An 18,240-nucleotide genomic window follows, 5' to 3' on the forward strand; every position below is an offset into this window, starting at 1 on the left:
TAAAATTAGAAAACAATATTTGAAAAAGTTATAAAACATAAATTTATAACTATCGGAAGCCGTAATCCCTTTGTCTCGATCTTCACCTATGGAGGCTATCGCCCTACAGGTGTGTATTCATTCTCTCGTCGTTTTCGATCTTGTCTCGGTTCCTATAACTATTGTTGATTTCCGTTAATCACTTCTTTCGTTCGTTTCTGCAATCTTCGATTGTGATATTTTTTATCAAATCCGTATTCCGTACATGTTTGCAAATCATTATATATGCGAGGAGTCTTTACGATATGATAGATGGATGTTAGTTCTTGTGGCTGATAGATTATTGACTCTCGTTGGTTGTTTACCTCTTAACGACTGAATCGTTTGACAAAAGAAAGTTTATCTTTTAATGGTTCTAAAACTTTTTTAATGATTTTGTATCATAGGTCTCCCTTAATCATTTAGTGCCCTAATTATATTAACTATGGTTGGTTGTTTAACTCTTGATAGTTTCATTAAGGGCATATTTTAACGATTCATTAAGGGTAGCTTTTGAATCGTTAAGAGGTGAATCATGTTTGACAAAAAAAAAAAATTCACCTCTTAATGGTTTTAAAACCCTCTACTTGTATCATAGGCCTCCCTTAACCATTCGGAACTCTAATTTCATCGTAAACAATTATATTTCATTTTGCATTATATCATGAGAGTCTTTTAATCATTCTATACCAAACCATTCGGCAACTGTCAATTTTTATATTATCTTAATTGTTTATATTTATCCCTTAATTTTCGTATAGCATAATCGATTACAATATTACACCAAATAAGAGTGTTAGTGGAGTGTGTGATACAAAACGAAGTCTAGTTAGTACATCCACTGATGCGCAAACAATATTAGTAGTCAATGTGATAAACGTGTGATACAAAACAATGTCTCCTCAGTATAGACATTGATGCAACCCAGTAAAACAAAATCAAATTGAGGAGGCACTATGATCAATATGTGATACAAAACTAGTGACTGCATAAACTGAGTGATACAAAATTATTGTAGTCAATCGCATATTTATCACAATGACTCCTAACACTGTTTTTTGCATCAAGTGTATCATAATAACTCACCTCTCTCTCTCTCTCTCTCTTTATATATATATATATATATATATATATAGAGGGTATATTTCAAAGGCAACCATGTTTTTTTTGAAGTATATAATATTTATTACGACAAATAGAACAAATAAACTCACACACCCTCCTCACCTATGGTGAGGTTTGAACCCTTGACCTCCTAGAAGGCCAATGACTCACATACCGCTAGGCCAAAGGCCCTTTAATGTTTATTTGTACAACTAATGCAACCCAATCAATTGAGATATTTATGGAAATGATGAAAGTTCATTTATTATGATTTGAATATTTATGAAAGATGAATATAGTTCATTAATTATGATCAATACTTTATATTCGAAAACAATTAAAACTTTTATGAAATCACATATTCATTAAATTAAATGGACGGTTGAGATTGAGTTGTATTGGTTGTACATATGTAAAATGTTGCATAATAACTCATCTCTCTCTCTCTCTCTCTCTCTATATATATATATATATATATATATATAGGTTCACGTGAGACCAGGTTGTTTTTGTGAGACACACGAGACAACATTTTTACACTTGAAACTTCATTGCATAACGTTGTGAAGGTAAAAAAAAGCCGAACATTCACAGCAAAAACACTGTGAAGGTTACCTTCACAGCTTTTTGCTGTGAAGTTTCAAATGTAAAAAACGTGTCTCACATGTCTCACGAAAATAGCCTTGACTCACATGATCCCAAGTCTCTCTCTCTCTCTCTCTCTCTCTCTCTATATATATATATATATATATATATATATATATAGATAGGGTTGGGTTCACGTGAAACAAGACTGATTTCGTGAGACACGATTTTTACACTTGAAACTTCACAACAAAATGTTGTGAAGGTAAAAGAAGGCAAATCTTAATAGAAAAAACACTGTGAAGGTTACTTTCACAATGTTTTGCTATGAAGTTTCAAGTGTAAAAATCGTGTCTCACGAAAACAGATTTGTCTCACATGATCCCAAATTTTCATTCCAGGTTAAACTAGGAGGATGAAAATTCATATTCCCTGCCATTTTCATTTGCATTCCCCCTGACACTAAACAACCCTTAAGGTTTTGTTTCACATGATTTTTTTTCCTACCTAGGTATAGTATTTGATGTGTTGAATAACATATATTAGTGTCATATGTATTCGGTTCACAATGTAAAACTCTTTTATATGTATTTTTTGTTTCACAAACATGTCAAAGAGGTTTACGGTGTGAACTACGTACGTGTAAAACAAATATATGCTAATCATTACAGTAAATTCTAGCCATAGATGAGAAAAATCATATGAAATATCACATTTTGCATTGGTTCTAAGAGATATCTCGATTTAGATCTAAGTGAATGATACAAGAAGAATCTCAGTAACTAGTTTTCATTCTACGTTTTGATCATTTTGAACTAAAAGAGAAAATGGTTACATTTTGAATAATATCTTCACCTTCAATAGTTACACAGTAAAGTAAGTCAAAAACCCAAATGGACCATGGGCATCCATTCGATCAAGTTACCCAAATCGATCGACACCTATTTGAATTATTTCTTGTTCCAATCTGCACTGCTGCACTTTTGTCACGTCTAATTTTACGTTAAGGGCATCTTGTTAAAAGTAAAAGCGAGCTGTGACTCTAAAACATCAACCTACCTACCAGGATCCGGTTTCAGTTCAAAGCAGGTACTTTCACTGGAATGTTAACTCTTCCAAGTACTTGGTTTCCATTGATATGGTGAAAGAGAAAATTTTCCAAACACACCTACCAGGATCCGATGATGATCATATGAGAAGCCAATCCTCTTTTGTTGAGATGAGTATGAAGTGGGAGAATTTGCAGTCGATGTCCTGAGTTATGTGGACTCGACCATATATCCTCCCACTACTGCTCTTCCATTTGCTATTGATAAGCAAGAGATATCTCATCTTCAGGAAACTTGGATCCGAGTCTAGTCTGTTTAGTCATGATCTGAAAAATAAACTCGTGAAAGAGCTACACATCCAAGTTAGAGCCAGTGATTAATTAATGGTGTGTGGTTCATTCAATAGCACCAAGTTTTTCTGTAAGTTAGGTAAACTTGCAACTCATGCCATTAACCATAAGTAGAAAATCTAAGAGCATATAAGGGGTGTTCTCCAATATAGTGTAGGATGATGGAATCAAATTATAGACACATAGTTTCACTGCTACGTTTGTACTTGGATCATGTAAGAATGCAATGCTGCTTGTATTACGGAGTTGTATATGTTGTTTCATCGTATTGAGACATGTACAATCATGTTAGATCAAACATCTTTTATATCTTTATGCTACATTGGTTCCAACTAAAATGCTAGCAGAAAAGCATTTGAACTTAGGTTTTTTATTGATCACTCTACCTTGTGTTTTGTGAAGTGAAGATAACAGTTGATATCTTTTGGTTAAATTTGTATAGTTAAGGAGTCCTATTTAGCAAATTCAAGTCTGCAAATATGTTAAAGGGTGTATTAGGGTTCAGCCATGTTTACTCTACGTAAAAGGGACTCGGCACTCTTAAGCCTATGTGCCCATCTAGCCTCCGATGCATGGAGTCCCATTTTGGAGTCAAACATTAAGTTAGACTTGGATTTTTTCTTTTCAATATGAACCCCATTCTTTCTCAAGAACTCTCTTGAAGAGTAATGCATGAGGTTACACATATCTCACATGGTATCAGAGTTGGGATCTAGCATAGGCTACCCTCCGTTTGAGAGGGCATGTTGAAGTCTCACATTGACTAGACATAAACCATCAAATCCATTCTTTTTTAATAGGTCTTTTGGAGAGAGATTCAAATGGGTTCCATATAATCTAAGAGATGGCAACGCAAATATTTAATGAGATTTGATGAAGATTTCTGCACCAAGAAGAAAAGGATCGTTATGTTCCAAGGTGGAGGCTCAAACGAGAACACCTTCATTTTACGAGAACGCGAGAACACCCTTATCACATGTGATAATACGCGTGAGAGAATCCTGTGGTGTGCGAACAACGTGTTCTACGACTTAGGTCGCGCCAAAGGTTGTATGTGTCTATGATTTAGCATCATATGTGATGGTCTTGATGGATCATGGTATCATATCAACAACAACCTTATCACATGTGATAATACTTGTGAGTGGGCTTAGTGGTATAAGGGCGACTTAGCCCGCAACCAAGATTGCATCGAAAATCGTCTGCGTCTCTGATTTAGTATGACATGTGTATCATATGTGATAGAATAATAGTATTATATGTGATGGAATAATAGTATCACATGTGATTGTCTATAGTAAAAGGATATTCTTGTGTTTTTGTAAAATGATGGTGTTTTCATTTGAACATTTCCCTATCCAAACCATACAACTATTCCTACAAAGTACGATCCTATAAAATCCTACGTGTTTCACCAAACCAACTAATGCTCCCGAAGGCTCACATCCCCTGATAACACACATTTTCTATTTTTCTCATCTTCGGGTTGCATTACAAGATTCTGGGGTCGGTTAATCACCAGAAATTTAAGCCACGAAGCCAACAATTTTTGGTTATGACACTTCTATGCAATTCGAGTTGATTGCAATCAATGTTTCGTCACTAGACTTGAGTATTTGCCACTATTAATAGTATTATTAATTTGGTGAAGATTAAAGCTCACAAGTTAGCACTTTCAGAAGTAATGATACGCATCCACCAATCATCATATCAGCTTCGAGGTTGTGTAAAAAATATCTGATTAAACCCTAATTAACATACCCTTTTAACTTATTGGCAGACTAAAGGCAAGCTTGCTGAATCGAGGAAAGACAAGTAAATTAAAACACAACAATTTGGTGTACAACTCGTTAACTATTCAAATTAACAAAAAGAGACTGATAATAACTAAATAAAAGAATAAGAAAACGGTTGAATCACATGTGATTTTACATTAAAATCACGTATAAAATCACACACAACCTGAGGTTGTCGGCCACATCAACCCCAGACCCTTATGTTGATTGTTAATGTAAAATCACATGTGATTTGATCGTTTTCATCTTCTAATATTTAGTTAGTGTTCCCGTTTGAACCTCCTATGTCTCTCTCTCTTTATATATATATAGAGAGAGAGTAATTGACAGCTGCTTAACATTTACCTTCCGATGACTCGAGTTCGAAATTAGATGTGTTTTCGGCAAGCATTTTACTAGTACCAGATGTAGCAAAAATCCCTAAAAGATGTTTTCTCATATGATTAGTAAGTACTAATGCAGTTAAACAACAGAAAAAATTAAACACAAGAGTACAAGCATGATTGCATTCTTACATGATCCCGGTAGCAGTAGGGAAATTATTTGTTTAAAGCTTAATTCAATTATCCTACACTATAATGAGGACGCCACCTCTTTTATGCTTTAGATTTGCTAGTTATGGTTCAATGCATAAGCTACAAGTCTACCTTACTTAAAGATAACTTAGTGCTGATGAATGAATCACACAGCGATCACTGCCTCCAACTTCGATGTCAAACTCTTTCACGAGTTTATCCAACTTTTTGCAGAGGTCTAATGAAAACGTACATCTTTGTCTGAAACCGATATAGAGCACTACGAAAGATGCATCCGTACAGATCATCATGCACGATGCATAAATTGTGCATCTTCTTACAACATATATATAGATTTTGAAATGGAGTCCAACTGTTTGTAAACCAGCAGTCATAACAAAGTCTAGAATCATTCAGCCACAAGAATTAACATTCATTGATCAGATCTAAAGAATAGTTAAATGCAAAAAGACATTACAGATCCTATATTTCGTTCCTCAATCAACATTCACAGTCAAATTGCAAGCATGTAAGAAAAACAGATTTGATATGAAATATATATATCGCAATTCAAGATTGCATAGAAGAACGAAGGAATAGATAGAAAACAACATCAAACGAAATTAAGACAAGAAGGTGGCGAGAGAACATATACCTGTACGGCGGTAGCTTCAATAGCTAGATGAAGATCGAGATGGAGGAAGATCGATCGGAGTAAGATTTCCGGTGAGTAATTGGGGGAAATGAGATTGTTTTAGGGTTTTATGGAACAGAAGCGGACACTATATATGCTTCGCAATGTAGCCGTAGCGGTGGTGGTTTTATACTCAAGAGTGCACAAAATCTTCAAACACAAAAACATTAGCTCTTTGAATTATTAAGAGTAAATTGTGATTTTTGTACATATGGTTTACTAACAATTGCCACTTTAGTCCTTGTGATTTTAAAATTATGAATTTTCTTTTTTATAGCTTATAATACATTGTTATTTTTATCATGAGGTTAAAGTTTTTATTATAGATTTACCGTTAAGTATGAGGAACAAAAACAACAATTAATTATAAACCATATTAACGAAAAAAACAATAAATTATAAACCACAAGGATGAAAAAAAAATTGTAAACTACAAGGACTAAAGCTGTAATTTTAAAAATACATGATTGAAAATAACAAATTTCAACAAACCTACAGGACGAAAGATAATGTAGTTTGCCCAATTCTTAATTAATTTATACATTTAATTTATTCAAAATCTTTTTGTGTTTCAGACCTTATAAGATTCTAATTTTCGAAAATAAATTTTGTATTGTTTTTTTGCAATCAATTTAAAATGGATATTTGTAATATGGAAAAAAGGTAGTATGTCTATTTGTTGAATTGTTAGCATAAAATAATGCATTTTTAAATTTTAATGATTTCTATACAAATTTAATTATGTAATTATTAAATTAGAAATTAATATATATACAATTTTATGTAATTATCTATATTATTTTCGATCATTTTATTGTATTATATGTTAACATTGCATTTGGTGAAGTTAAATGTTTATTATCTACCAAGAGCCTAATAACAAGTAGCGGTTGTTTATCAAATCCTTACCAAGTTGCTTACCTTACTAGGTAAGCATGACAACGACTGAAAATCTTACTCGGTAAGAGATACGGCAACAACCAACATAGAGACAAGTGATTCACAAGTTAGTTGATGATCGTCGATTTCGGCCGCTAACGACCAACAGGTTCCATCTGATCACCTTCTCGTCTCAATTTCTTTGACATAGCCTATAGTGGCCGTATAAGATCTTGGTGTAACGGATTCCTCCTGATAACAGATCTTGAGATAGAAGGATCTCTGTACATATTCAGTTTGATCACCAAGGAAGGATTATTTCTTCCAGAATGTTCTACTTGTTGTGGAGGGCATTATGGTTGCAAATGTGGACTGGGTCTTTCCTATGATGAATTCAAAGGAGTGTACAAGGGATCCAATGTGAGCTTCTCGTCTTGAAAAGTAATATTATATCTTGCGATTCCGCAAAATGGAAAGAAATTAACGGGCCTTCGTATATGGGTCTAAGGCGGCATTATTGGGAGGATCCCGTTGCTGTTCAAGGCAGATACTTTCGTTGGGATGTTCATTGTTCCAAGTAATTGGTTTCTGTGGACACAGTGAAAGAGAGATTTCGCCAAACTTGCCTACCGGGATCCGATGATTATCCTATGAACAACCGATATTCTCTTGTTGAAATGGGTGGTTTCCTCGCCCTCCTTCATAAAGTATCTGCAGATAAAGTTCATGTATGGATGCTCAAAGATTTCCRGAGGACAAAGTGGGAAAAGTTTCAGTCGATAAGCGTTTCAAGCTATGTGGGCTCAAGCATTTATCCTGGTAGCRTTCTTCCGCTTCCTGTTACTAGCGTTAAAAGCAAACGATATCTTATCTTTAGAAAACCCGGATCTGCAACGGCTCTATATAGTTATGATCTGAAGGATCAACGGATGAAAAAGCTAGACATCGAGATTGCAGGCGATGAACGTTGCGTGGTTCAGTCGACAGCAGCACGTTGTTGATAACCGAGGTAGAAATGCAGCTTATACTACCAAAATCTGTAAGTATAAAATCTAAGATCATAAAAGAGGGGATATTGTTTTAGTTATATAACATGTGGGATGATGGAAGTTGTGGAAAATAATGTCTGTGCTTATTGGAGCATGTAAGAAAATAAGCATGCATCTGCTTTTGCTTCTTTTTCTGCTGTTTCAACTGTACTGATTCATGCATAAACATGCAGGAAACATCTTTTAGGGCTTTTTGATTGAAGTAAAATGCTAGCGGCATAGTGTTTGATCTTGGAAACAATTATAGATTTGATTTTATGCTGTTTAGATTTGTGATTTTTCCGGTGGATCCCCTTACGTAATGCTATCAGCTTCGCTCCGTTTCTTCTTCTAGATCGTTCTTCAAGATTCTTCCAATTAGTGTCGGTTCGAGACGTGTGTGAAAAAAGGTTAATTTTGATCACTTTATCGCTTATTCACATGTAAGGAGACACCTTTAGGGGCTGTTTGGTTGGTTTTTGTTAAGTCATGTATGGATAAAAATGTTTATGTGAATTGATTTGTATGTGTAGATTGATAAGGTTTTTGTTTGGGATGGTTTTTCTTAGATAAAAGCAGCGTGTTTTTTTAATTGAGTGGAGCAGGTTTGGAAAAAAAAAAATGGTTTTCAGCTAATTTATTAGTCAAATATTAGTCATCCATTGGATTAATTCAAATATTTTGATCTAATTTCAACCAATTATTCACATATTTTTTTAAGTTATTAAAAAGCACTTTGTATAAATATCAAGTTTATCAATAAATGCGACCCGTTAAAGTAATTCATTTGAATCTGTTCTTTTATCCGATTATATTTTATGAAAAAGAAAAACTGAACATTGATAATCGCTTATATCTTTTCTATCTACTAATGGAAACACTAATCAAATTGTTTAACATTTTAGTAATTATGAATTAGTACGAACCATCGTGTGAAAATAAAAATTAAAGTAAGAAACATGTGAAGGGATTTAAACTCTTGATCACTTTTAATTAGTGTTGATCTGGTGGTTGTCATTAAGTCCCAAAATATCCCATGAATTAGCTTAAAAACGCATTTTCATTTGATCTTCAATTATGATTGAAATCCAAGGGTGAAGATTCATTTTTACCCTTCTCAGTGTAACTTTTGTTCTCACCGAAATCCAACCATGTGAATTAGATTATGAAATGGTTGTGTCCAAATTAAAAAAATACATTACAATTGTTGTCTTTCTTAATTTGTAAAAATGAATTATGATATGTATGTGTTTATGACATTTTTTATTGGAATGACATGTAAAATTATGAAATATGAAAAACCTTATAATCACCTGACAAATTTAAAATATCTTATTAAAAAGGAAGACAGCTTTCTTAAATAAAAGTGAAGACAAAACTTAGTTATACAGAAATAGTAAAATAAGAACAAAATAAGGGGTGGTTTACCAAACACTTACTCAGTAAGCGTTTACCAGTAAAATTTAACACTATCAATTACTTACCGGACAAGATGTCCATCAAAAAGTATTCGTATACAACAATTTTCCCTGTAAATGCTTACTGTGGTAAGAGTCTTCGCCCTCACTTACCGGATAAGACTTTTGATCCTTGTCTCGCTCTTACTGGGTAAGATTTTTGGTCTTAACCATATTCTTCCGGTAAGCTAATGTGACTTGCAAGTTAAATGTTTATTATCTACCAAGAGCCCAATAACAAGGAGCTTAACTACAAACTCCTGAAAACCAGACTAAACACATTGGAATGAGATTTCCAAGACTAAGCGGTTGTTTATCAAATACTTACCAAGTGTTCACCAAGTCGCTTATCTTACTAGGTGAGCACGACAACGACCGAGAATTAAGAGACATGGCAACAACCAAGCTTCGTACCCAATAAATAAGAGAGGGCCAAGACTCTTTAACTGATTAACTCTTACCAGGTAAGAGACAATTCATTTTGATGGTCGAGAATGCAACCCGATAAGGTAAGAGAGAGTAGTGACTCTTGTCGGTAAGTGCTTACCCGGTAAGCATCACTCCAAGCTCAAAAAGGACATATATCAGGGTTAAAGAAAAACTTGCTGCAGAACACAAATCTGGCCTTTACGACAGAAGCACCAGTTTGACCTGCAACAAAATTCCTGATTCCCCAAATGACCCTGCTGAATTATTAAAACTATAACAGGACTTGGGGTCTTTTGGTTAGCAGCTAGCTTAATTAGACTTGCATCTTCTTCGGTAAACTATACAAGACTGTTTGGTAGTGGTTTAATGATATAGAAAGTGACTTATTTGGTAAGTTTCTAAGGGGAGCTTTTTGCAGAAAGCCAAGTTTTTTCCAAACTTGCCCCTCCCAGTTAAAAAACACACTCCTTCCATCTTAAGAAAAAATCCTCCCAAACAAAAACCTTCTCAATCTATACATACAAATTAATCCACATAGACAGCTTTATCCATACAAGACTTAATGAAAAACAACCAAACAGCCCCTAAAGGTGTCTCCTTACATGTGAATAAGCGATAAAGTGATCAAAATGATACCTTTTTTGACACACGTCTCGAACCGACACTAATTGGAAGAATCTTGAAGAACGATCGAGAAGAAGAAACGGAGCCAAGCTGATAGCATTATGAACGGGGATCCACCGGAAAAATCACAAATCTAAACAGCATAAAATCAAATCTATAATTGTTTCCAAGATCAAACATTATGCCGCTAGCATTTTACTTCAATCAAAAAGCCCTAAAAGATGTTTCCTGCATATTTATGCATGAATCAGTGCAGTTGAAACAACAGAAAAAGAAGCAAAAGTAGATGCATGATTATTTTCTTACGTGATCCAGGAAGCACAGACATTATTTTCCACAACTTCCATTATCCCACATATTATATAACTAAAACAATATCCCCTCTTTTATGATCTTAGCTTTTATACTTACAGATTTTGGTAGTATAAGCTGCATTTCTACCTCGGTTATCAACAACTTGCTGCTGTCGAGTGAACCACACAACGTTCATCACCTGCAATCTCGATGTCTAGCTTTTTCATCCGTTGATCCTTCAGATCATAACTATATAGAGCCGTTGCAGATCCGGGTTTTCTAAAGATAAGATATCGTTTGCTTTTAACGCTAGTAACAGGAAGCGGAAGAAYGCTACCAGGATAAATGCTTGAGCCCACATAGCTTGAAACGCTTATCGACTGAAACTTTTCCCACTTTGTCCTCYGGAAATCTTTGAGCATCCATACATGAACTTTATCTGCAGATACTTTATGAAGGAGGGCGAGGAAACCACCCATTTCAACAAGAGAATATCGGTTGTTCATAGGATAATCATCAGATCCCGGTAGGCAAGTTTGGCGAAATCTCTCTTTCACTGTGTCCATAGAAACCAAATACTTGGAACAATGAACATCCCAATGAAAGTATCTGCCTTGAACAGAAACGGGATCTTCCCAATAATACCGCCTTAGACCCATATAAGAAGGCCCGTTAATTTTTTTCCATTTTGCGGAATCACAAGATATAATATTACTTTTCAAGACGAGAAGCTCACATTGGATTGGCGGGCCTATAAAAACATGAACAACCTTGTACACTCCTCTGAATTCATCATAGGAAAGACCCACTCCACATTTGCAACCATAATGCCCTCCACAACAAGTAGAACATTCTGGAAGAAATAATCCTTTCTTGGTGATCAAATTGAATATGTACAGATATCCTACTCTCTCAAGATCTGTTATCAGGAGGAATTCGTTACACCAAGATCTTATACGGCCACTATACGCTATGTCAAGGTATTGCTCGTTCATTTTAAGCCCTTGTTTTTCTTCCCTTATGTCTATGAGACGAACTGTGTCACTTCCGGTTGGCTTCTCGAGAATCAAAGAAGCATGGTCTAACAAGATCCTGTTAGTAATTAGATTGGACCACCGTCTGCAGACAAATCTAAACTTATAACGAAGCATATCAGCTGGAAGCTTTGTAAGGATCTCCAAAAGGAGATCATCAGGAAGAAAAGAGAAAAAGTCCACATTCTTTTTCCTCCTTGTTACCTGTTCAGTTTCACATTGTTTCTTGTACTTTTTTATTGCCATCTTCCTTGAATTCTGTCACAAAATTGTGCAGCACTTTTATTCTCTTTAATTTGACATCTATATTGTCATACAACCGTTTTATAACTATACAAGTGAGCACAGAGAGACATGCATGCATAGACTTGGGGTCGTGTGAGAATAAGAGTTTTGGTAAGAATAGTGAGAAAGTTTCTAAGTCTTTGGATGAGTTTATTTTTTGATTTAACGGCTAAAAAGAGTGGACCCTCAACTAACTTCAATTGATAGCTGGCAAGAAACATTAACCTTCATCTACTTTCATCTTCACCTTCATTTTCACTTTTTTACATATCTTCAATCACTTTCACATGCATGAATTTGTTAAAGTTCCAATCATAAAGATAGAAGTAAAATGAGGGTACATGAAAGTTCTGTTCTCACGTTCTCACCAAAAAAATCATTCTCACAAGAACCCAACCCTGTATTCATTTACGTCAGTTGCAGATGAATAATCAAAACACTGAGCATAAATCATGGCTTCAAGTATGAAGATTCACGGGATTGAAAAAACACATCCCATGGCCAATACGTCCATTTGGTATCAAGTACTATCTTCATGAATGTTTAATATGTACTTAAAAACTTAAGTCTTAGGGGCTGTTTGGTTGGTTTTTTTATTAAGTCATTTATGGATAAAGTTGTCTGTGTGAATTAATCTTTCTGTATAGATTAGGAAAGTTTTTGTTTGGAAGAGTTTTTTCATAGATGGAAGTAGCATGTTTTTTAATTGGGAGGGGCAGGTTTGGAAAAAACTTGGCTTTCTGCATAAAGCTCCTTCCTAGAAGCTTACTGAATAAGCCACTTTCTATATCATTAATCCACTACCAAGCACTCATGTATAGCTGACCGAGTAAGTTGTGCCTCCCATTAAGCTCGTTAAGCTGCTAACAAACAGGCCCTTATTCCGTCTCAGCGTGTCCTTATTGGCCCAATAAACAATTTAAACATAAAAGTCTAGACCGACACTCGACCTTTGGTGTTTGTAGGTTGACGGATACAAAAAGTTGTGTTGGTCTGAATGTTGCCTACCGTGTAATTCCATTAAAAGCAAATTTTCATCGGATTTAGGAAAGAAACTCCACATCTAACATTAGAGATCTATTTGAGCAGGCATTCTCAATAATAGTTAATAAGATACCTTGAATGAATATGCTTGCTTTTGTCTGTATCAACACAAGTAAAATATACGGTTTCTAGGTATAAGCATGATTGTCACATTCTAAAATGCGAACAAGTTATTGAACTTCTATTACATTTTCTTGGAAACCTCGATACAATATTTCTGATTCAAATTAAAATTGTTACAAGTCACTTTTGAGAATTACAAATAAAGGACCATAAAATTCAATGAAGCATTCATCGTGGTTAGCTTAAAATTTTGAGTACCGTTAAAGGCAGCTCAGTTAACATCAAGAAGCAGTGGAGTATTCGCATGTGGTACTGCAGAATACATGCACAACTTCTAATGGAAAAAATAAGATTCAATGAAGACTTAGTTCATCTAACATGTAAACATCGAACATTCTGTTTTTGGTGTTCCATCATTGGTATGTAACAATTGAGATAGATATCTCTCCATTTTTAAGAGAATTGGCGAAAGAATTGATTTATCATCCTACTCAAATCGATTGAAGATGGTGTTCTATAGGCATCTCAAATTGAAATTCTTAAAAATGGTATTCTCCTTATAGATTTTGTTGCTTATTCTAATGATCTACAGCAACTGACAACTATTGTTTGTTGATCATAAATGTAGTCTATAGGCCGATCTGATTGGTGGACAGGAGTTCTTGTGGTTAAGCAATTATAATGGACTTCTTTTTAGAACCCATCTTCTAAGAAGATGCATAAGTTGTGCTTCATGCATGAAAATGTGTAGGGGATGCATCATTTGCAGTGCTATATTTGGTTCAAACAAATGTGTAAATTTTCTTTTCATTCCATTTTATATGAGATGGACACTTTTTTTGTCCTTATGAAAAAAAGACATATATTTCTAGATTATATAGAAGTTGTCATGGATATTCAACCAAATAACATGTAAATATAGATAGACACATATAAAATTTAAATCTTATCTCTACAAGCTATTTAAACAAAAGATGTTGTATTCCCTTCTCCGACCACCTACTAGAAAATGTAATATGACATATTTTCAAGGTTATTTTTATGTTACTTGCTCTACAAAAACCCAACTACATTCCTTGAATAAGTGTGAAGATAATGTAATCAAGGGTTTGACGAATATCTATGACAACTTCGGTATAATATAGAATTGTAGTTTCTTTTTCAAGAATGACCAAAAAAGATTGTCTATCGGGTTTGACGAATATCCAAGACAACTTTGGTATAATATAGAATTGTAATATCCTTTTCAAGAATGACCAAAAAAGATTGTGTATCTCATAATAAATGGAAAGAAAATAAAATTTACCGCTTTTGTTTGAACCAGATATAACATTGCAGATAATGCATCCTGTACACATTTTCATGCACTAGGCACAACTTATGCATCTTCTTAGAAGAGAGATTCTAACAAAAGGAGTCCAACTATTTCAAGTTTATAATTACGATCAACACACAATAGTTGTCAATTGCAGCATGAAAGAAAACATTTCCCTATGCATAATCCTCAAAATACGTAAAACAACGAAATAAGTGCATAAACAGCCGCATTAACGAAATTGAGACGAGAAGGTGATCAGATATAACCTGTTGGTCGTTAGCGGCCGAAATCGACGATCGTCGATATAAGCAATCGGGAGACTAATCCAAGGAAAAGGGCAGAATCAGGCGTGATTGAGGTTTTTCTAGGGCTCAATTGAGCAGGCGCGGGAGATTCATATGCTTCCCCATGTGACCGTAGCGGTGGGTTTTGTGCGGTGTGCAAAATCTCCTGTTAAAAATACAAGTTTGCAATTTTGTATATTTAAATTAATTGAAAGTGTTAAATCATTTAATATTTTTACAAATATGGGTATATCTATTTAAAAAATATATATATTTAATGGTTTTTGGGATTGCTTATTTGAAATAATTTATGTTTTTCTACAAAAACGTTTATCAACTTATTATAAGTCAGAATGATTTAACTTTTTCAAAAAAAAATTATTACCAGTCTGACACCGGTATAAGTTGTTTGTTCAAACACTCAAAAGTGTTTATTACCGGTATCACACTGGAATAAGTCAATAAGTTGTTTTTATAAGCAATCTCAAACAAGCAAACACCCTCTTAGTACAGGGTTGGGTTTCGACAAGAATAAAGTTATGATAACAAATATAAGAATGAATTTTTATTTTTGAATTAATCTTAATTGAATGAAAATAACACTAATAAGATGTAACGGATTAATTCTAGTAACAAACGTAATTCATAAGAATAAAATTAAAAATAATAAACGATTCAGATCTTTTCTTGCGTTTCTCAAATTAATTGCTAAGTGTTATTTTCATGCTATCATTTATATAGTAATTTGATACTATTTATATTTAAAAATATATCTAAATTACATTTTTAGTCCTTATAGTTTGTTGAAAATTTCTATTTGCATCCTTATACTTTTTTAATTACTATTTTATTCCTATGTTTTATAATTCATTACTTTTTTGATTTTATGATTTAAAATTTATTACTTTTATTATCTCTATAGTTCACAATTCATTTCTATTTTAGTTTTTTATACTTTAATGCCATGTATTTTAAAATGTGATTAAACAACATATATGCGCATGACTCGATATCTAAGGTTTTATGTACGATATAATACCAGTATTATAAAAATGTCTTGTTTAATGGTCCTGTAATCATGTTCAATCACACTAATCATGGACATTTATAAATCACAATATGACATGTTTAATTAGGAAAAGCGGGTGAAGTAAGTTTGTATCCCAAGTTAAATCACCACCGTCCTCCTCCCACTCGTCCCTTCGGTAGTGTTTGGTATGCAGACTGGATGGGACAGGACGGGACGGTACGGGACAAAACAGGATGGGACGGAACATGACTAATTGTCTGTCCTATGTTTGGTACGACTAGGACAGGACGGGATAAAACTATTAAAATGAACATATTACCCTAAATGTTGTTCAATATTATTTTATATCATATAATGATTGTAAAATGACAACAAATCAACCAAAATATTGTCATTTTAACTTTAGTCCCATGTTGTTCCACCTTTTTTAGTGGAACAAGAAATATCAAGATTTGTCCCATTAAAATTAAAAATAGTCTCGCCTTGTCCCATGTTTTTTTTTGTCCATGGCATGCCAAACATGGACTATTTTTTTTTGTCCCGTGTAGTCTGCATACCAAACACAGCCTTCATGGCTGGCGGCGAAACTAATCCTCCTCACAAGGCGTTTGGTACTACAAATATTAAAACCTACGTGCCGTTGATCCTTGATCTTGACCCGACTCAACTACGACGCTTGGCGTGAGCTTTTCACCACCCACTGCATCGGATTCGACGTCTTGGATCATATTGATGACACCACACCGAAGCCAACGGATCCCGAGTGGGAGAAAATAGACTCTATAGTTAAACTATGGATATACTGTTCGATCTCCCAGTCCCTTCTCCAAATGGTTCTCAAGAAGGATTCCACCACTCTTCAAGTTTGGAACAACCTCGGAGACGCTTTTTCGTGATAACAAAGACGTGAAGAGTATGCAAATCGATAGCGAACTCCGGAACATAATCATGGGCGACCTCTCTATCACTGCCTATTGCACTAAAATCAAAACCCTTGCCGATCTCCTAGCCAACATGGATCTGAATTCCGCTATACCGGATAAACACTTGGTGATTTACATGATAAACAGCCTATCTCCCAAAATCGATTTCGTTGCCAACATGATACGGTATCAATCACCTCTCCCAACATTCTTGGAAACTCGATCGATGTTACTCTCGGAGGAACAACGAATGTCTCAACCCCGATAATCTCTTACAACCGGTCACACGGACCACTCCTTGGCACCAACTCTCCTCCATGTGAATGGGCAACAACGGTGACAACAATCATCACGGAAACAACGGTTCATCTCGTGGAAATGGCCGTCGCAACGGGCGCCAACAACAGCAGCGACGTCGTCAAAACGGTCAATCCGATAGCCGGTTTCCTCCTCCGCCATCGCAGCCATACGGCTGGATTTATATCGCGCCGCATGGTCAAGCCCTCAGTCGTGAGACAGCCATCCTCCATGCCATGCTTGGTCGTCAGCAGGTCTGATGGGTCCGCCTCCCTCACCGAACAACAGCCTCCCTTCTGGGCCAGCCCAACCGTAGCTTCAATCCAGCCCAAACACTCGCTACAACCAAGCTGTCAGCCCACAGATTTATGCAGCTTCCACCGCTCCTGAACAGCACCAAACAAGTAACGATATTGCTCCTCCTTGGGCCTGGTCAAGCACTTCCTAGCCCACGACTTTGCCCTAGTTGTTTAACACGCTTTCACTGAACGAGTCGGGCACGAGCGACTGGTATATGGACACCGGAGCAACTGACCATGTTCATTTAAATGCAGTTATACTCGACTCTATGTGTGGTAATCGCATTTTCTATTCTGTCCTAGTCGGTGATGGTTCTAAAGTACCTGTAGTGACTTCGGGACATACCCCATTTTCTGTCCCTAACCCTTACCCAACACTTCACCTTAACGTTGTCCTCACTACCCCCAAATTATTAAAAATCTTGTCTCTGTTCACAAATTCACGAGTCAAAATATAGGGTTTGGTTCACGTGAGACTAAAGGTTTTTCATGAGATCCAAAAGACTAATTTATGTTGATCAATTTTATAAGCTAATTATCTAATGGTCTAAATTTGCACGGTGACAATTTTGTGATTATTAAGAAGTCTCGTGGCACTTTTGTGATTATAAATGTCCAGATTGTAGATCTAATCCAAGGGTTGAGAATTGGTCGGGTCATACGAAAAACTTTTGGTCTCACATGATCCCAATTATATATATATATATATAGAGAGAGAGAGAGAGAGAGAGAGAGAGATGAGCGTTCAAATAAAAACTTGACCCATTTGTGTAAACCATGTAAACCAATCTCATCCATTCATTTTTTTGATCAATGGCTAAGATTACATTACTTTATTTTA

General features: G+C 35.2%; 1 protein-coding gene and 1 pseudogene across 3 annotated transcripts; one reads left to right on the forward strand and one right to left on the reverse strand.

Annotated features, from left to right (window-relative positions):
- The first annotated feature begins 7,170 nt into the window (after positions 1–7,170).
- On the forward strand, positions 7,171–7,991 carry LOC112522914 (annotated as a pseudogene).
- Positions 7,992–10,437: 2,446 nt separating this feature from the next.
- On the reverse strand, positions 10,438–15,016 carry LOC112523751 (F-box protein At5g49610-like). 3 transcript variants are annotated; one of them, XM_025133436.1, is made up of 3 exons: positions 14,833–15,016; positions 10,970–12,114; positions 10,438–10,756 (listed from the first exon to the last, which is right to left on the reverse strand). In XM_025133436.1, the coding sequence occupies exon 2, from the start codon at positions 12,100–12,102 to the stop codon at positions 10,978–10,980; it is 1,125 nt and encodes a 374-aa protein (XP_024989204.1). In that variant the 5' UTR covers positions 12,103–12,114; positions 14,833–15,016; the 3' UTR covers positions 10,438–10,756; positions 10,970–10,977. The 3 variants fall into 3 exon arrangements, with proteins under 3 accessions (XP_024989204.1, XP_024989208.1, XP_024989197.1); XM_025133440.1 differs by having other exon boundaries at positions 10,940–12,114; XM_025133429.1 differs by lacking the exon at positions 10,438–10,756 and having other exon boundaries at positions 10,764–12,114.
- Between the last annotated feature and the right edge of the window lie 3,224 nt (positions 15,017–18,240).

This window comes from Cynara cardunculus, assembly GCF_001531365.2.
Source record: "Cynara cardunculus var. scolymus isolate 2C chromosome LG 1, CcrdV1, whole genome shotgun sequence".
NCBI lineage: Eukaryota > Viridiplantae > Streptophyta > Magnoliopsida > Asterales > Asteraceae > Cynara > Cynara cardunculus.